The following is a 20739-nucleotide window of genomic DNA, read 5'->3' on the forward strand; positions in this document are numbered from 1 at the left end:
CAGCAGTGGACTAAGGACACAGCCCTGCAGTGAGCCTGTACTCAGTCCTTAGACTTAAAGCCAGAGTCTCTGATTTTCACCAGGTTGGAACCAGGGTTTATGGTTTGCACAGGTGATGACGGTCTTTGAGACAGTGACATCCTCAATGCATTTGCTGATGTAGCTGGTCACTGAGGTTGTGTACTCCTCCAGGTCCACGGTGTGGACAGAGGGGCCGATGGCGTGATTCTGTCAGCCTGCCGCAGGGCAGCTGTGGCTACACCTGTAGCTTGCCTCCACCAGTGTGTGAATGTAAGAGTGAATGAATAGTGGAACTGTAAAGCGCTTTAAGGGTCTCGAAAAGCGCTATATAAATGCAATCCATTTTTATTATTGTTAACAGGTATGGCCCCCTCTGGCCACATTCTCACCTCTCTGAATGTTGTTCTAATCCGTTTGTTGATGGGTCTGTAGACTGGGGTGAGAAGTATGGAGATGTGGTACAATTGTCCGATGTGGGGGAGGGATGAAGCCTTGTATGTGTAAGGGGCTACTATGTAAGGGTGAAGAAGTGCACAGGCTGCCCTGAACGACTAAAGTGTGGTGGGATCTGAGTCCGTGAAGTGTCATACTTATGTATTACAATTAAAATACTTCATGTTCTATACTGTATGGTGACTTCAGGTATTGATAAATATATTTTATACACTGCTGTACTTTACCTAAGCCTAACTATAACAATTAACTCTTAACTTTTTGAAAACAGTAAGGTAATAAACAACACATTTGCTAAGGTAATCTGTATTTCCTCAATTTTAGATGGTTCCAAAGTATAAAAATAAACATATTGACTTCACCAGATTGAAATGTGATATGCACAAACTAGAGGTGGGTGGATCAATTCAAATATTGGTGGTATCAGTACAGTGACTAGTATTAGTATCCTACCGATACTAACACAACAAGATCAATACTTTGTTTCTATCCTCTAAGTTTAGTATGTAGCCAAATGAATTACGTTAAATTAAATATATTTAACTAAAAATATATATCTCAGTCATACACTATGAAAAATGTCTGAACCTTTTTGTGTTGACTGTCATATCTATTTTATTTATAGCCTATAGCAAATTTAAACAAAGGAAGGTAAACTAGGGAGGCATATTTATATTCCAGCTCTCCCAAAAATCTGTTTCAAAATACATAAAAAGCTGAAAGGTGTGATTTGTTGTATTAACTAATTATTGTGGAAAGTAAAAATCACCAATTATGTCGTCATGAAAATTTGTTCCTAATTGATGCAATTGCAAATTGATCATGAAACATTCTCTCCCCTACGTAAGCTGCCTTTATAGGCTAAAGGTATCTGTATCATTATTGGTATCTGCAATACTGGCCTGTGTTTACTTGATATTAGATTAATAGAAAACAAACTGCAACAGCACACAGCACTAACTCAACTGAAAAACATACTGCTGGACCTTTAATGCACCGTCTTGAATGTGTCTTTATGTAAATAAAGTACATTACATAAATTTCAGTGTAATATTACTGTAACCACTGTTGCTACCATGGTATTACTTGGCTGTTGCTACCATGGTATTACTTGGCTATTAACTGATTATTACTTTGATAAATGAATAGTAATAACTAAAATAATTATTGTTTCCACCTTCTTTCACTACTATTACTACTTTATTTCTATTATTTCTATTAGCTGTAATTGAAAGTGCAACCAAATAATTTTTATTTTTTAAAGCAATTAGGAAGTTGCGATAGTGTTGCAAAAAAGTGAAGCTAGTGTTTGAAGTTACTGTTAAGGCTTTGAACTTCACTCATAAATTGTGCAACAGAGCCAGGAAGTCTGTCCTTTACAGTCAGCCTTTGACAGCTGATGTTTCCCAAAATCACTCTGCAGAAACATCACTGATCATTTCAATCTCTCAAAACATTGAAAAAGATTTGTTGTTAAAAAGACTGTCACTTATATTTCATAGTTTAAGGACAGCAATTACTTTTCAATATATTTTTATCTACATTTACTGACAAAAAAAGAGTATATTATATATATTGCTTATACTTAGCATTTTTAAAAACAACGAATATTGGATTGGAATGTAAACATAAATGAAGTTTAAATACTTTATTTATGACGAGTACCACAGAACCTTGGCAATGACACTGTGGTCCCTGTGGAAAACCTGTTAAACTTTTGTGCATATTTGTAAGTGAATGACTCTCCTGTGAGTGTGCGTGCCAGCAAGGATCAACAAACCCAGATTTCAGTATAGCAGTGTTCCAAATGTTGTTGTTTTTTTGGTCTAACATTGGATGGTTATCTGTAGTTTTCCTCCTCAGGTGAATTGGTAGGAAGATCTCGCCTTGTCTCCACCCTTGAATTGTTCTTTATGCAAGTCAACTGCTTATCAGAAGGCAGTTTGACCAGGTGGGATGAAATAGGCTCTCAGAAGGCCCAGAAGCCCTATTTCATAGAGCACAATCTTTCCTTGCTACCTCTCAGGGTAACTAGGGTCTCAGGGAAATCCCAGGTTAGCCTCTACAGTCTGTCTCTAGGCATTGGTATAAGATTGAGCTATCCTGGGAGGCTTTTATCATCTCCAGTTCCTATATTAATTATCAGTGCTGGGGACAGGCACCCCTTTGGTGGTAACAGATATTTAATACAGGGAGTTTCCTACAGGAGAGATCTCTATTCTCCTTTGCAATGAAGGCAATCAGGGAGATGATAGGCCATAGGCAGCTGGGTCCTACACACCTTATTTCCTCATTCCCAAGAAGGTGTTTTGGACTTAAGGGGCCTCAACAGATATCTAAGACCTCTGCCATGCAAAATCTTGATTGTGGTGAGAAACTGCGCGAGAAGATACACACATCCATCCACATCATCTATGTAGGTTGTCAGTCATCTTTTGTAATCTAATATATATTTGGAACCCCACCCTAAGAAGTGTGGATAAACAGATGTCCCCCAGAACCAGCAGTAACCCCGGGATGCAGTGGGCCCAGCTCTGAACTACCAGCAACCCCAGCCCCAGGTAGGGTACAGGAAAAATCAGTACAGAATGTCTGGATATCTACTGTATACCTTCCCTTCCTTTTTTCTCCTTCAGTCCCTCCTGCATATGGTCAAAGTGGCTCCAAACTGCCCCCATACCATTTTGTTATTAGAAATTTCTTCAGTCACCCTTGGGAGTGATTAGAGCACTTGAATTCAGTGATTTGGATGGGTGAGTGCATACTTTTGACAAATATAGTGTACCTTCTTTTGACCCAGGCCCACAGGACAACAGACCAGCTGTTTGTCTACTATAGAGCTAATTGCTCAGGTAACCAGTCACTAAGACAACACTCTCTCGCTGAGGTCATCCAAAAGGCATATGAAATGGCAGTGAGGTTAACCCTTGCAAGGGTGTATGTGGTCTCTCCACCTTATTGGTTTCATGGCGAAGTGCTTCTCTCTCAGAATTCTGTGCAGTGGCCTCCTTGACTAAACAAGTCTATTTCATCAGGTTCTACTGCATGAATCTGGCATCCAATAGTTCATTTGGTGAATGTATGATGATCTTAATGCAGCAGGACACCCTGAGGACCATGCCTTTGAGGTCATTGCAGTTCAGATTGCTAGGAGAGATTTCATCTTTTAATATTAGACTTGTAAGTCATTGGGCTCTGGAGCTCTAATGCTCTGGAGGGGCCTCTAGATGTGTGGGGCCTGGATCTCCTCCATGCCTGCTTCATGTCCTAGTGGGCAGGGCTATGGCTCCCCACACCTTCTATTAGACACTTACATGGAGAAACCTTGTGAATACAAGCGCGCTTACACACACTTATGTGCACATGGGTGTTCACACCTGAGTACCTGTTTGTACACACTATCTTGGTTGGCTGCTGCCTCGAAACATATCATGCCTTATAAGTACTGTTTTCTGCTCAGTAGCATTCAATACTTATTATTTACTGTTACTTATGCTTATGTTGGTTGTTGCTGTGGATTTCCTATCGTGTTGTTCTCTTTCTGCTTGTCTTTTTTTGTTTTCCAGCAGGTTAACTCTGTCTCTTTTCTCCTCTATTTTTCTTTCCGTCTCCTTCTGTTGAGCCTCTTACCAACTTCTCTTTCCTTCCTCTTTCTCGTTCCTATCTGCCAGTCCTGTCCGTTTCGATTGTAATAATTTAAAAGTAAAAAAATAAATAAATAATAAAGATCGAACAAACTATGACAGTCAAGTGGTCCTGTATGGTAAAATCCGTAATGATCTGCTTGGGAAAGGACAGGCAAAAAAATTGAAAAACAATAGCGATTAGTGTGCTGCCAACTAATATGTGGAATATGTAGCATGGACAGTCAACCAACGATTTATTCTGGTTTGAATGTTTATAATAATACAGCATTTGCCAGTGTAATTCAGTGAATTCATATTTGGAGGTTTACTGTAATGGTAAAAAATTGACTTAATTTATGTGCACCAGAATATTATTTTTTAATCAGTTATGTTTATGGAACAACATATTAGGTGTTTGATTAAATCAAGAGGGTCATAGTTGAGGTGAGTGCATCCATACAATGTTTTGTTTTTTTTGTTGGTTTTTTTTGCATACGTAAATTAAATTCTTGCAGTTTGATATTGACCCTTATCCAGAAAAAAAAAACGTCTGAATTTGATGTGTGGCTATTTTACCTGACATCCTTTTTGTAGAGACTGTTGTCTCTTACCACATACTAATTTCCTTTGACTTGAAGTTGACTCACATTGAGAAGGGAAGCTTATTTATACCAGTGTACTTTCTATTTATTTTTTTAATTACCAGTGACATTTGCAATGAAATAAAAAGGGAGAACTGAGTCCACTAGCAAAACATGTTGCTCCTATTTGAAATTGTACTTTTTTTGTGCTATGCAACCCCTCAGAACTATTTGTATGTGACAAAACAGTCTTATCTGGCACCCTAGAAATTAGAGCAGGTATTTCCAGTGACAGACAAATGTTATAGGAATTCTTTTTAAAAGCAGAAATAAAATTCCTGATTGAGTGAGCTAATTTGAAACTGCAAGTAATGTCGTTGCTGAGGTTTACTGTTTTTCTTTCCCCTCTCTGCCCACACAAGTGAAGATACATCTCAATTTCTCAGCAAGGCAGTGATTCATCATACTTCAGTCATTCTCTGAGACTGGGATGCAGGAAGTCATGCACATGCAGTGTGTTGGAAGAGTAGGTGGCAAGAGAGAGAAAGTGAGAGAGCAGGGTCAACTGGAGGTTATGGCTGCGGTTGAATGAAACTCTTAGCACAGTGAGTAAAGCTTTACCACGGAGCAGCATGAGGTACAAGTAGTACAATAAATTAAAGGAGTGCTTGGCAGGCAAGTAGCTGAACAGTTAAACAGTCATGTTTCATGTTATAGATAAAGAGTGTAAAGAAATTCTGTCTTTTTCCATAAATGTCTCAGGGGTGAAAATTTTGTCATTACATGGAAAGAAAAGCAATGCTAGTTCTTAAAACTAGTTCTCCTTTTGGGTAGCATGTATTTATGCTTGTCTACAAAAATAAATGCTTATCCCTTCTTTCTCCAAAAAGTGACAAAATAACAAAGGAATTTCAGTGTTACTAAAAGAAAAAGCCTAAAATTCCTTCAAATGCTTTGATACACAGGCTTACATCTAGTGTTGGGGCTTTTACTCAAACAAAAAAATCTGAACATAAGTGTTGCATCTTCAAAAAAACCAAATTAGGAATCAATGATCCACACACAGGGAATACAGTTGCTTCTTATTTACTGAACCTTGTGTCACATGTTACAGGTATAACTTTTTACACCAGCCTAACTTACAGCCCTCTCTACTTCTACATTCTTACATTTACCTCAGCTTTTGGGACAGCCTCGCATTGGTGGTTCAGTGGTAGAGCTTTTGCCTGCCACGCGGGAGACACGGGTTCGTTTCCCGGCCAATGCTCAGAATTGCAAGAAATTCTTATTATGCATTATACCTTTTATCATTTAAAACTACACATTTTATCTGAAATGTGACTGCAATGAGAAAAAAGTATAATTGCATAAAAAATACACTGAAAAAACTGGGAGCACTGGACTATCAGAGTATAATGCAAAATCAGTAAAGGGACAGCTAGGAGTTATAAACCATTCTGAATTTCACCTGCTTTGGTGAAAATAAAAGTGGCAACAGATGCTGTGGAGGGGCAAAGAAAACCACCAAAAAGTAAATGGTTTGTAGGTGGTACCTCTTTATCGATGATGACAAATTTTTCTCTAGTTTTGATTTTTGTTAGTAATGTTGTAACTACACAGCAAATCCAGCATGTCCAAATTAACACTGTCGGATTTGATTTCAACACTATTAAAGTGTCTATATAGGTCCACACCACAGAGTGTTAATTTAACTCTTTTTGGAGAGTTGGTACGTTAACTCTGATTTAGTGTTAAACACCAAATCTTTCTGGAGTTGATAATTTAACACTTGGTGTTAAGAGTTTATATATTAACTCTCAAAGAGTATTTTAGTTTAACTACGTGAGAGTTATCTTCTAATTAATTCTAAAAAGCGGGAATTTTACTGTTCTGAACTTCTAGAAATTTCTTTTGGAAATAAACATTTACTAAAAAGACGCAATGGTTTTTGAAAAACATTTATTCTGAACTGTGCACCACAATTTCAAAGCATTTTCTGAAAGCTGTAACAGTGTACATGTTCTCACTTTCATTAGAATTTTGTTTATCAAAAGGTCTGACATAGATGAGCTGGTAAATGCAAATAACAGCATTCTCATCACTTATTTCTTCAATACAATATGCATGTCCTTCATTCATCACTTTGTGGAACTTCAACGCACTTCTGCTCTCCCCCATATTCCATCTTCACAAGCATATCCTATGTGGAGATTGAATAAAAATTAGTTGATTAATGGCACAAATAATCCAGTAATCAATTGCAGCACAGTAAAAAAAAGGAATCCGTTTTGAGCCATTACTTGTGTAAAGTATTTTCCCATAAGACAAGGACACAGGCAACAGGTAATACTGAACTAAATGTAAAACCTCAACCTTTTTCATTTTTACCTAAACCGTGTGCACAAAACTCTGGAGGGATCTAAATGCTAATGTAGAACCCAGTCAGGACGTCTGCTACTGCTGTTTGCTCGTTGTTTTTTTTTATGGGAGATCGTTTTCAGGCTTCAAGTAGCACCATTATACCAATATTTCACATTCTAGACATTGTTTTAGGTGTATTTGACCAAAAGTTTGACTGAAAATTCACATGCAAGCTTTTTTTCAAGGCTGTGGTATTTGCCCGCAGACAATACCTTTCAGCTAGCTAAAACAGAATATTATGCTATCACTGAGCAACATGGCTAATGCCTTTCACACAGCTTTGTTTCAACTCCAAAGAGCCACAGAAGTAAAAGCTCATAATAATAATTGAAACAATCTTTGAAAAAATGACTTACCAAGCATAGTAAACAACTCAAATATGTAGAGCAAAATGTTCTGAAACGGCTTCACTTCAGCTTCGATTGGAGCCTATGGTGCTGGGGGCGGAGTCTGTGAATTTACTCTGTTGGTGTCGTAGCCCCTCTAGGAGTTCAGAGTTAAGAGGTCAAGAGTTAATGTTTCCATTGTAACACCCCCAGATTTGAAATAGAAACACTCATTTTTAACACTCGATTTTAACTACTATCATTTTACACCTCAGAGTTACATTAAAAGAATGTGACTCTGCTTAGAGTAAAATTAACTCTACTTTTGCAAGAAGACTACTAACACCAAAACATTTAACACTTTTGAATTTGCTGTGTACTAGTAGTAATAAACTGTAAGATCATTAGGGTCAGACTTTCTTTAGTTATGGGTTATGTTATGTGATATTAGACCTATTGTCAGATATGGAGATGGAGTTGTCACGATTCATGCCACGGGCACGAGCACTGTGTGGGATTTGGGGAGAATCGCCATGGGAGACACAGTGCGAAGATTGCCAAGAGGAAACGGTGACTATGTCACCAGTGCTCCTCACCACCAACATGGTCTCGAGTACCTCCAGGGTATGAGGACGCTTAGCCTCCAGAGCTAACTACGGAGGAAATTTATTCACAGACGATTTATGAAGTTGCAGACTCTGTTTGTATGACTCAGGCAGCTAATTCTGAGACTGATTATGCTGCCGAATTGCCTTGCTCTAAGGTAAAATATTATACCTGTGCTCTCTCAAATGTGGTTTGTGTTTCTGAATTTCCTGATCTTGAGACTGGTTTGTGTCTGTCTGTGGCAGGGATAGTTTCAGAGATGTTGGTGTGTGCTGCTAACCTGGTCTTCCCAGAGACTGAAACTCTGACCAGGGCCTCTCCAAAGATTAAGGACAAGAGCTAAGTTTATTCTGGACCCCCAATGGACCCTGAATCTAGGCAGCATTCGGCCATGTCAGCTGTCAGACTGTGCCTCTTTTGTTGTCTTAGGCCCCATTAGCATTGGTCTGGGGACTGGGGGACTCAGGGCACATGTCTTTATCTTGGGCTAGGATTTATCTTGGGGTGGCAGTCCTCACGGGTCGCCCTGCCTGTGTGTCTGTGTAGGCATACTCTGCTGTCGTGTGTTTTGTCTTGGCTCCTCTCCAAGTCCTCTGTTTCCCTGTTTATCTGTATAGGTGTTTGGACGTGTGTATGTGTTTCCTGAAGGACTGGTTTACAAGTGTCATCAGGCCGAGGAGGCTGCTGGAGGCAGCCACACCTGCGGCTCATCAGCCATCACCAAGTTGCAGCTGATACTTTCATTGCCAGCTTCTCTATTTAACTGTGTGGCTGAGCTTCAGTCGACGCTGGATTGTTGAGTTCGCTTGTCAGCCCCAGTTAGCTAGTGAAAACTTTGTGTGTGTGTTGCTTGCCAGTTTGACTGATGTGTTTTTTCCCACTTGGTGTTGGGAGTTTGTCACGGGAGCAAAGCCACTGTACAGATTTGAAATTGTAGTTGTCATGATTCATGCAACCCATCTCTGTGTCTAAGAGGTGAGAGGAATTTAGGACTTGAAACTGACATTTGACAACAGAAAATATATTGTAAATTTTGTATTTTGCTCAAGTTAGTGGTTTAGGTTGAGAGAAAAAAAAGAGGAAAGGAAAAGTAGATGGAGATACTGTATGTTTTGGGGGTGGGGGTTTCCCAGTGAAGAGGTCTACATGAACAATGATTTGTTTCAGGAAGTTTTTCATCCTCTATTTGATTTCAACTGAAAAATAATTAAGTAGGGGGTTAAGCTTTGCTGATGAACTGTCCCTATGTCATGTAACCCAAACTCAGCTTAAAACTAAAAAGTCCATGTGGTGAATTGTACAAACACTAAAAAAGGAACTCCAAAAAATGTGGTAAATGGTTCATGGAGTAGTTCTTATATAGTACTTTTGTACTACTACTAAGTGCTATATCCCTACCTCTCTCTACTGAGCTACAGACACCCCATTTGACACAGAGAATTTCATTTTTTTAGGTCTAAGAGGGACCCACAATATACATTAAAATTCAAGAGTATTTTTAAATCTATAAATAAAAGTATTTTCCTTTAAATTCCTGCCCCGAAATCCAGATCCAGGTTCCCTACAAAAATTAAACACTTTTGAAGTTGGCCTCCTCCACCTGTGGTACACAGGAAAACGGAGAGAGTAATTTTTCCAGAGTCAACATCATTTTCATCTAAAAGAGTAGTTATTGCACGTTTTGGAACCTAATCACTTCAATTGGCCGCTAGAGTTGGAGCCAAAAAACAGAGGAAATTCTATCGGAGTAATATAGAAAGACCACGCCCATTTTCGCTTCTTAAGTTTCGTTTCTGCCGCCATTTTCTTATCCCGCAGTGGAACGGAGGCGACTGTCAGCATAAGCCAGGTAAGTGAGCAAAGTGCTAAATAATGATTTTATATAGAATAAAATGTGGAGTTTTTGTTTATGTGAAGGGTAATGCATGTATTATATTACAGCTTCTGAGTTTGTGGGTCTTACATGCTACATAATTGCCAAGGTTTATGCTAATGTTAGCTTCCAACAAAATTAATGTTGTTCGACCACTCAGACAGCTATATTTCAATAAACTTAATTTAGCATTGCTGAATAGCTGTTTTAGGTAGTATAATTGACCAGGGAAGTGTGTTTTTAACAAATCCTGTGCACCAATGTTTTATCCAAAATGGTAGGTGAGCACATGTTTTTTACTCAGAATTGAATTGTGTGCATGGTTGCAGTCTGTAGCCCCTAGTGTATTAGATTAGCATTATACAAACTTCCTATTGCTGCAATGTAGAGCTTTCTATTACTTATGTGTTTTTTTTACATGCTTTTTCATCATCATCATCATCAACTTTATTTATAAAGCACTTTAAAACAACCACAGCTGACACAAAGTGCTGTACATTGGAACTGTAAAATAAAATTACATGAGATATAAATAAAAAACAAATAAAAGAAGAGTGAAATCATTAATTAAATAACTACTGCATTAAAAAAGAAACTAAGTCTCACTGAGGTTAAAAGCCAAGGAATAAAAGTGGGTTTTAAGACGTGATTTAAAAGTGGACAGTGAAGGGGCCTCTCTAACATGCATGGGCAAATTATTCCATAATTTTGGAGCCACAATAGAGAAGGCCCTGTCCCCTCTGAGCTTCCTCCTGGATCTCGGTACCTCCAGGAGCAGCTGGTCAGCTGACCTGAGAGACCGACAGGGTATGTGGGGATGAAGAAGCTCAGAGAGGTAAGGCGGGGCAAGACTGTGTAGACATTTAAAAACAAACATAAGAATTTTAAAATTAACTCTAAAAGACACAGGCAGCCAGTGCAGAGAGGCCAGCACGGGGGTTATATGCTCTCTTTTTCGAGTTCCTGTTAGGAGTCGTGCAGCCGCATTTTGAACCAGCTGCAGACGTGAGAGCAATGACTGACTGACCCCCACATAAAGTGAGTTACAGTAGTCCAGGCGGGAAGAAATAAAAGCATGGAGCACTGTTTCAAGGTGCTGCCTCGAAAGAAAAGATTTTAGTCTTGCCAGTCGCCTTAAATGATAAAAACTGGACTTCACCACTGCTCTGATTTGGTTGTCCAATTTAAAATCACTGTCCAACTTAAAACCAAGGTCAGTAACAACAGATTTAAAATAGACTTCCAGGGATCCTAAAACAACAGAGGAGGACTCACAGGGACCACTGGGTCCAAACACCAACACTTCTGTTTTCTTTTTATTAAAATTTAAAAAGTTTCGAGCCAACCAAGCTTTAATGTCATCTAGACATGTCAAGAGAGGTTTTATGGAGATGGCATCCTTGCGTTTTAGTGTCAAATAAATTTGGCAGTCATCGGCATAACAGTGAAATGAGATCCCATGCCTTCTAAGGATAGAACCCAGAGGCAGTAGATACAGAGAAAAGAGCAGTGGCCCTAAAATTGAGCCCTGTGGGACACCACATGACAGAGGAGCAGAAGACGATTCGTAACCGAGAAGGCTGACAGAGAAAGTTCTATCTGACAAATAAGACCTAAACCAATTGAGTGCAGTGCCACCAATACCCACTACATCATGTAATCGAGAAATTAAAATATTGTGGTCTACTGTGTCAAAGGCAGCAGTTAGGTCAAGCAAGACAAGAACAACATGGTTACCAGAATCACATGCCAGAAGGAGGTCATTAAAAACCCTTAATAATGCAGATTCTGTGCTGTGAAGGGTTTTAAAACCTGACTGAAAAACCTCAAAGATTCCATTTTCATCTAGAAAATCTTTCAGTTGACTAAAAACAATTTTCTCTAAAACCTTGGAGACTAAAGGCAGCTTGGAAATAGGCCTATAGTTCGCTAAAACTGTGTGATCAAGGCCAGGTTTCTTAAGCAGTGGCTGTACTACTGCATGTTTGAAATTTGCAGGAACCACACCAGAAGACAGACTGCTGTTAATAATGTCAAGGACATACTGTTGTATACTAGGAAAAATTTCTTTAAAGAATTGTGGAGGGACAGGATCCCGTGGGGAACCTGTGGGCTTAATATGGCGAACCACATCCTCTAAAGAGGAGAGCGTCACAAGCTCAAACTGAGTGAAAACAGCAGCGCAAGGGACAGAGACTGAGGGGTCAGAGTCAGGAGCTGTGATAAGAGCCCTGATGGTGACAACCTTTTCAATAAAAAAGTTCAGAAAATCATTGCAAATCTCAGGAGAAACTTCCAAACAGACATTCAAAGGAGTATTAAGAACAGTGCCAATGGTCCTAAATAACACACGTGGGTTATGACAGTTGGAAGAAATAATATTTGCAAAATATTCCCTTTTTGCCTCTTTAACAGAGTTCTGGTAGCGATGCCAGCAGTCTTTGAGAATTTGAAATGATACATGCAGTTTATCCTTTTTCCACCTCCGTTCTGCTCGACGACATTCCCTCTTAACAGCACGACTGCTCTCATTAAACCAAGGCTCAGGTTTAGCCTTAAGCTGCCTGGTTTTTAAAGGAGCCACAGAGTCCATGATTTTTTGACAGCAAGAATTAAACCAGGAATGTAGGTCTTCTGTGTCAGAGGAAACAAAGTCAGAAGGCCCGCCGAGCTGATTAAAAGCAGCAGAAAACTGCGCAGCAGTGGCGGGGTTAATAATCCGACAGCACCGAGTAGCAGTGCCAGGTTTAACTGCGGTATATGTCAAACCAACGTTGAATAACACAGGCATATGATCTGAGAGTGCACAGTCACAAATCTCCAAGTCAGTGACAGGCAGACCATATGACAGAACATTTCATCAGAACAGAGCATCGTGAGATTGTAAGACATACCGTATTTTCACGACCATAAGGCGCACTGTGCTAAAAGGCGCAGTCTCAGTTATGTGTGCCCTTACTGTATTTAACACACACATAAGGCGCACTGGACCATAGGGCGCATACAAGTACCGTATGCGTATTTAAAAATAAAGCGGGAGCAAACCTGAATTCGGTACCTTACTCACATTTCTATTGCCGGTAATCGTCATCATCAACAACACACAAGCATACAAGTGTGCATATTTAAAAATAAAGCAGGAGCAAAACTGAGTTTGGTACTCACATTTTTATTACCAATAATCGTCATCATCAACAACACACAAGCATACAAGTGTGCGTATTTAAAAATAAAGCAGGAGCAAAACAAAGTTTGGTACTCACATTTTTATCATCAATCAAACCCATCGAAGTCCTCATCCTCTGTGTCTGAATTGAACAGCTGCGCTAAATCTCCATCAAACATGCCAGGTTCACTGTCTTCACCGTCAGAGTCACTTTCCGTGCCGTGCGGCTCCTCGGAAACGATGCCGGCTTTTGCGAAAGCTCGAACAACAGTGCCAGCAGACATGTTAGCCCAAGCATCTACAATCCATTGGCAAATTGTGGCGTAACTCGCCCGGCGCTGCCTTCCACTCTTAGTGAAACTGTGGTCTCCACCGGTCATCCATCGCTCCCAGGCCGCTCGCAGCCTTACTTTGAACGGGCGGTTCACACCGATGTCCAGCGGTTGGAGTTCCTTTGTCAGGCCTCCCGGAATGACAGCAAGCTCACAGTTCATTTGCTTCACAAGTTTTTTCACATCTGCTGTGAGATGGGCACGCATAGAGTCACAGATCAACAGCAATGGTGATGCGTGGAAAAAACCACCTGGTCTCCTTACATACACCTCCCTCAGCCACTCTTTCATCATTTCCTCATCCATCCAGCCCTTTTCATTTGCCTTAATGATGATTTCTGCTGGAAACTTCTCTTTAGGCAAAGTCTTTCGCTTAAAAATCACCATAGGCGGCAGTTTCTGTCCATTAGCATGGCAGCCAAGCACAACAGTAAAAGAAGACTTTTCATACCCCGTTGTGCGTATCGCTACCGTGCTGGTCCCCTTCTTCTCCACAGTGTGACTCACCGGGATGTCAAAAGTGAGCGGGACCTCGTCCATGTTTGTGATGTGGCTGGGTTGGATGTTTTTGTCGCCGATGTGTTTGCTGCAGTAGGAGCGGAAGATGGCCAGCTTTTCCTTATAATCCGCTGGAAGTTGCTGCGCTACCGTAGTCCTGGTCCGGATGGAAAAATGGCACCGTTTCATAAAACGAAAGCACCAAGACGGACCTCCTTGGAAATGTTCAATGTTCATCTCTTCAGCTAGTGAAACTGCTTTCAGCCGAATGGTGACCGTCGAAACGCTTCTCCCGCTCGCTCTTTGCTCGATGATCCACCGCTCGAGTCTTTCCTCCAACTCGAGCCACCTCGCCTTATGTCCGCGGAAACTCAGCTGCGTTTTCTTGACCTGCCGGAGCTTGTTTTCCAGCTTCCTCCATTTGCGAACCATCGATTCGTTAATCTTAAATTCTCTCGCCGCTGCTCGATTTCCATGTTCCTCCGCGTAGCTGATGGCCTTCAGTTTAAACTGTGCTTCGTAAGCGTGTCTCTTTGCCATTTTCAGGGTTGTTAAAACAACGATGTCCTGCATAATGCACATACCTGTTCTTTTATACAGGTATGTGCGATTGTCCCGGTATATACGATCAACGCCCACACTTCACCCTTTAACGTTCTCATGGTGTTCTCTACTACGTCCTCCTTACAACACATAGGGCGCACCGCGCTATAGGGCGCGCCGCACTTTTTGAAGAAAATCTAAGACTTTTAAGTGCGCCTTATGGTCGTGAAAATACGGTACAAGGAATATATGTGTGTGTTTTGTTCAATTTTGCAAGTATTTGTAATAAATCTGATTATTTAACAATATCCTTTTCATATCATGAAGGATGCAAGCTGTGCGTGTAAAGTATAGAGAACAACAAAAGTACATCTGTTTTGAGGGCCAACTGACCTACACATCGTTTTTGGAATGTGGTGAGTAAAACAATCAAAGTTTCCAGTGTGTTTCATAGCTTGTGTGAATCAGTCAAGCTTTGGGGATGGTGCTGTAATAGCTGCTATACCAAATGTTTAGGCTTTTTTTCTGGTTCAGTTTATGTAATTTCACTTTTTTTTTTGCCTTGTTCTGGTATTAATTTCAAATGTATAATGCAATTTTATAATGTTCACAGTTGCCAAGAAGTTCAACATTCCAAACTTGGACTTCAAAGTTTTTGATGACTCAAAGACTGAAGTTGATGAGGATGTTTTTGATTTCCTTATGAAAAAACAAAACCTTGGTGTGCTAGAGATTTGTCAAGCAGAAGGTCCAAATCCAGATGGTAAGTATCTTGGAATGTCATCATCATCGTCATTTTTAAACTTTTAATTGACCGGGTAGTGGGGAGAGAAACCACAGTCCAGTTTATTTCCTGGTTGCAAGTTGAGAGGGTGTGAGCAGTTACGTAAGCACAGTCAGTTGTCCTATCAAATTACTTGGTCCAAATATTAAGATTGGCCAAACTTTTTTCAGGATCCCACGGAAATGGAATAATGATGAGTTTCTATCCCTGATGGAATTTTTAACAGTTTAATGTCCCATCAGCTTGGTAACAGCATTTTAACTTAAGCAAAGAAAAATCTAACATCTGCAGAAAGGTAAATGTCACTAGAATCACTCAATCACTGACCCACTGTGTCATTCATGCTTTAAGTCCTGGCTAGTAGAACATGTTCTGTGTAAGGCAAGCTAATAAATTTACTGAATTGTTTTCAAATAATCCTATATTTTGCTGGGTACTACAATGTTTATGATTGTGTAAATAACACTAACCATCATACAAACTTAAACAAGAAGGCAAGAAGACATGAAACACTAAACATATAAAGGCTAATTTACATCATGGAGCCCTGCTCTCAAAAACTGACATGGATTTAACTATTTCTGAAGCTGGACTTAAGAAATAACTGCTAAACATTTAAAAAGATTTTCTGTTTGTTATGGAATGTGATGTCATGTGGTTGGTTGTGACTAATAAACTTAAATTAGTTTGTGTTATCGATTCTGTCACTCATTGGCTAAAACAGGAACATCAAGGCACTACAACTAAAAATCTTCAACACTGCTCACTCATAAAGCACTTTACAAACCCAGCTACATGAACCTCATTGTTGCAGTCAGGGGCAGCACAAAAGTGACCTCTATAATTTTTATGATTTGATAGATTCTTCTGCAAGCACCTCCTTTACCAGTTCCAGTGGAGAAATTGAAGTGGACTCTGATGACACCATATTATTGGAACACAGTCCTACAACAAGACGGAGAGCTGACGACACTTCTCTTGCCCGAATAAGCTATGTAGTTTGCTGTATACCCTTTCAGAAAGTTGACACAAATTTGAATATATTATATGTATTATTATCACTGTCATAAAAGCACAAGATTCTGCTGTCTTTCCTTCAGCACAGGTCTGCAAATTGTAGACCAGATCGGCAACATAAAAAGTTAGTGTGCTTGAGAGACAGACAAATTTAAGGGTAATTATTTGTGCTTTTTAACAGAACTTTAGGTGGCTTTGAAGCACAGTGATCATGAATATCTAATGAACCTCAATTCTATACTAAAACATACTTTAAAAAAATAACATGTATTCGTGACTATAGACCTTTGATTTGATCTAGAACGAACCTGAAAGCTTTTTTAGTATCACAAGAAAAATATTTATGATATATTGATTATATATTATTATATCGCTCTATTTTACTGTAACTTCGATGGTTGAAGATGTTCTAAAGAACAAACCAGGAGGAGAGAGGATCATCAATGAGTATGCCCGGACAAAAAGCCTAACGGATAGCAGACGGTCAAGATATTAGTTGCACATATGACAAGTGAACATGGGTATGCTGACATAGTTATTTCATAAGTATATATATGATAAATTCATTTATCATTTATTCATTCATTTATTTTCTTAGAGGTGGTATTTAGACTTTCAACTTTGTGTTTGTCTGTGTAGGACAAGTCCTTCAAGACGTGTTAAAGAGAAATATGCAAAGGGTATCATCACGTTGTTCCCATACCTGGCTGATCCTAGGAGCAGGCTGGGCTATGTAAGTACAAAAAAGAATAAGTTCAAACAATTTACTTTTCACTCGTGAATGTAAGACATTTTTCAGGCATGAAATATATGTAGAATTTACTTAACAGTTTGGCTCTGGATTGAGTAAAGCTGAAGATGTTTTTCTTTTCGCAGGACTTTCCTCTGTGCTGCCTTTTCTTAACTCTCATTATTTAAATCCCTTTAGAGTTCAGCGCTCCAGTCCCGAGCAAGGGAGCTCAATTGCTGCAATTTTCAGATTGAAAGTGTAAATATATTTTAACATGTTAATTAAAATATTTCATTTAATTTTAGGAGCATTTTTACAATGCAGAAGATGGGAGTGGGTATCTGGCTTGGAGATTGAAGTTTATCCAAAAGGAAGCTTCTAATGGACAAAACAAGACTCCCAGAATGTCAAAAACGCAAATGGGTATGTGATATTGTTAGTAGTTATAATTCAAGTCTCACTCATCTGGAGACTAAACTGCATGCATGAAAATTCTAGCTGAGTTCTCAAGCCTTGTAGGACACGGTGTCACTTTTTTGTGTTATTCATATCCACTGTTAGGGGGCCCAACATCTGATAGAGACTGTTTCAGAGAAGACAACTGCCTAATGACAGACAGCTTGTGTTCTGAGGCTATTGCACTGATGAAACATACAGCTGATGAAGGAATTGTTATGATGAAGATGAAGCAGACCTTCAACTATCGCCAAAATATGATTCATGATCCAGTGAAGTCATCTGATATCTTTTTGGACTTCCCAAGATTCCTGGATATAGGAGGATTAGTATGTTTATCTTACCTTCAACTTCCCTCACTGTTACATTTATAAGTTGAGGTGCATCTGAGAAAAAAGTGAGCATAAAAGTTGTTTGATACAAGGAGTTTCAAAAACTTAATTTCATCTCTTCTGCAGATTGAACAAGATTTTACTTTGATGTTCGATGAAGCCACCTCTGTGAAGTTCCTGGAGAAGTGGCCCACTATCTACAAGCAGAAAGTCCTCAAACAAAGCCGTAGTCTCACGCAATCAGATGACCTTCAGTACCTTGTGCAAAATGCTGAATGCACAATAGAAGTGGAAAATGGTGAGATAAAATAAATGGAATTTTATTGTTGTGTTTTAATTGGAGCATTTGAAAGTGTAACACCGTCACCTGCTGTCGCTTTTTTTTTTTCAAAACTTTATAATGTAAGTGTTAACACAGTTGCAGATAACGTGTTTTGGCAGTTAATTATTGTTTCCAATTTACTTATGTTTCCAGGATGGGACAGTGATATGTCATCCATTTTGATCCTTGTACACCTGTTACCACCATCACCTCATGGCCGCAAGAGACCAGGAAAGCTCTCAGCCAGACAAGCCTGTGACCATCTTGTCAAGTTTGTCAAGGTAAAGTTACAGTAAAGGAAACATAACTAGTTATATTTACATTGATAACAATATTTCAGATGAACTAAAAGGTGTATGTTTAAATACAACTATGAATTTAGTCATTACCAAGAGATGTATACAGCTCAGTCAAGCAGCCTTTATGTCTTCCACAACCATATGTAGGCTGTATTTGCAACATCACACATTTCTTTTATCACTTGAGTAAAGTACACAAACAACAAGTCATTCCAAACTTTAAGTTCATTGTAAATAGAAATGCTACAATTTCAACAAATTAACTGTCATGGTAATTAACATATTTATATAGATTATATCTGCATATAGATTTTTGTAGATATACAGATAACAGATACTAGTTTTGACAAGCTAGTAGTTAAAATTGAACTAGTGTTGTCTGTTTTGTATCTGTCCTTAATTCTGTCAGCTTCTTGTTTTTTAACCGAAGTCTTATCATGTTGGAACGTTTATCTGTCTTTGTGTCACAGACGGGAACTAGCATCCAGGGGCATCTCGATGGCATCACAGAGAGCCTTCAACCATACCTTCTTGCAGTGGGCACTCAGAGGAATGTGATTCACAAGTACTTCATTGTGATAGACAAACATGCAGTCCCTTGTAAGTCACCAGGCTCTCTTGCTTGTTTTGATGAGCTTTTCAAAGCTCACTTTGTCTTTGGTACGTCATATGACCACGATCTGGTCAATATGTACAACTTCCTGCAGACCACCATTTACGAGATAGATGTTGATACAACCCAAGTGAATCCTAGGGTTGCAGAGTTGAGGGCTCGGATGCTGCGTTGAATTTTTTTTTTCTACTAAGAGTGTTGAGCTGGAATGTTTTGTTTCATTTGCAAGAGGTCCCAGACAAATGCTAATTCCTTGATAAAGCATTTCAAAGTGATCCATGGACTCTGTTCTGGTAAGACTCTTCGTCTTAAATGTGGCCAGTTTGGTTGTGCTCAAGTTTATGGCACATTTTCTGGGTTCAAGTTTTGTGTACAAGAGATGGACCTCATGTAATTTGTGTTGAAGAGCTTTTCTGTTGTAAAGCATTTGATTTACAGGTGTCATACAGTGATAGTGATTCCAGTTTTTATATTGTACCATACTGTTTCCTGTGAACAATAAAGGTGGCTGTTAAAATATAAATAATTTCTGATTTATTTATTGTACCTTGCAGTGAATGATAATACATAGAGGGCGAAATAAAGTCACATATTTTTCTTCTTTTAATTCTATTTAGAGTAAAATTTAGTTGTATGTAAAATTTAAATTCTATTTGGAGTGAAAATGTTGTTCTATTTGAAATAAATTAGAATTCAATTCTGAGTAAAATTCTGCTCTATTTAGAATAAAATACTATGTAGAGTAAAATTCTGTTCTACTCAGAGTAAAATTAGGGTGGAGTTGTTTTTATTTTATACTAAACTGAGTAAATTATCATCATGTGTATTAAAATATTTGCAGTGAATAGAGTAGATTTAACTCTGAAAGTTTAACTCTACCGTAAGAGTAAACTTTACGCCATTTAGACTGGGACCAAATACTGTCTTTTTTAGAGTAAATTTTTTTTCAATTTGAGTAAAATTTACTCAGTGAATTTTACTGTGTAAAAATTTCCATACAAACCTTTTTGAGTAACCCTTTCCTTAGAGGCTCTATTGGAAATTAATTTCTTTAACATGTATTTAATTTCCATACAAACATCCATCTATCGACCCATCCATCCATGAGTCTGTAAAACATTTATTAAAATGGTGGAATGTGTATATTTATTAATCTATAAGGTAAACAGCGCAGGCAGTAAAGATGTTTTTCCAATTATGTTACCTGCCATTTTAACTGTCTTTCATGTTATTATACTGCACTTCTCAGTAACCCAGAATCAGGGTTTGAATCAACTTGCTTGTGAACAATAAAGTCTGCAAATGCATATAGGCAGCACATGGTGCCTGGAGTTTTTAATTAGTGTTTCATGTGTTATGCTTCTCATCTCATCAATTAATTAGGACACCACTCCAGCTGTGGTGTTTCTATTTTCTTAAAATGAGAAAGAATTTTCAGTGAATGTTTGACTTTTAAGCTGTGATAGTGCTAATGAAAACTGAATGCACATATATTTGATGAGAGAGACAATACTAGAGTCTTTTTTTGTTAACAAGTGTATGAGTGTAGAAAGTTTTCTGTTTTTGACAATGAGATTTCTTACTATCGGCCACATGCATACAGCAGACAGTGTGTGTATCTGGGCTCAAGGACAAATACCTTCTCTGACAGATTTACCTCTTTAATACCTTTCTATTTATCATTCAGTACAGCACTTTTTCATTTGAGGCTGCTTGTTAAATCAGTGTCATCTTCAGATG

The 20739-nt window shown here is 38.8% G+C and overlaps 1 protein-coding gene across 8 annotated transcripts in view; it reads left to right on the forward strand.

The window, feature by feature from the left end:
* The window catches only part of LOC309689147 (uncharacterized protein), a 44396-nt gene extending 24301 nt beyond the window's left edge, over positions 1-20095 (forward strand). The window contains exons 1-11 of one of the 8 annotated variants that reach the window (XM_082505360.1): positions 8695-9009; positions 9853-9883; positions 14774-14862; positions 15060-15209; positions 16092-16768; positions 16887-16980; positions 17283-17400; positions 17539-17762; positions 17892-18063; positions 18241-18368; positions 18857-20095. In XM_082505360.1, the coding sequence (XP_082361486.1) occupies positions 16752-16768; positions 16887-16980; positions 17283-17400; positions 17539-17762; positions 17892-18063; positions 18241-18368; positions 18857-19174 (1071 nt within the window). In that variant the 5' untranslated portion in view covers positions 8695-9009; positions 9853-9883; positions 14774-14862; positions 15060-15209; positions 16092-16751 and the 3' untranslated portion in view covers positions 19175-20095. The other 7 variants (XM_082505365.1, XM_082505366.1, XM_082505361.1 and 4 more) reach the window with 7 other exon arrangements.
* The last annotated feature ends 644 nt before the right edge of the window (positions 20096-20739 follow it).

The sequence above is a fragment of the Aulonocara stuartgranti genome, assembly GCF_965226115.1.
Source record: "Aulonocara stuartgranti genome assembly, chromosome: 15".
In the NCBI taxonomy this organism is placed as follows: Eukaryota; Metazoa; Chordata; class Actinopteri; order Cichliformes; family Cichlidae; genus Aulonocara; species Aulonocara stuartgranti.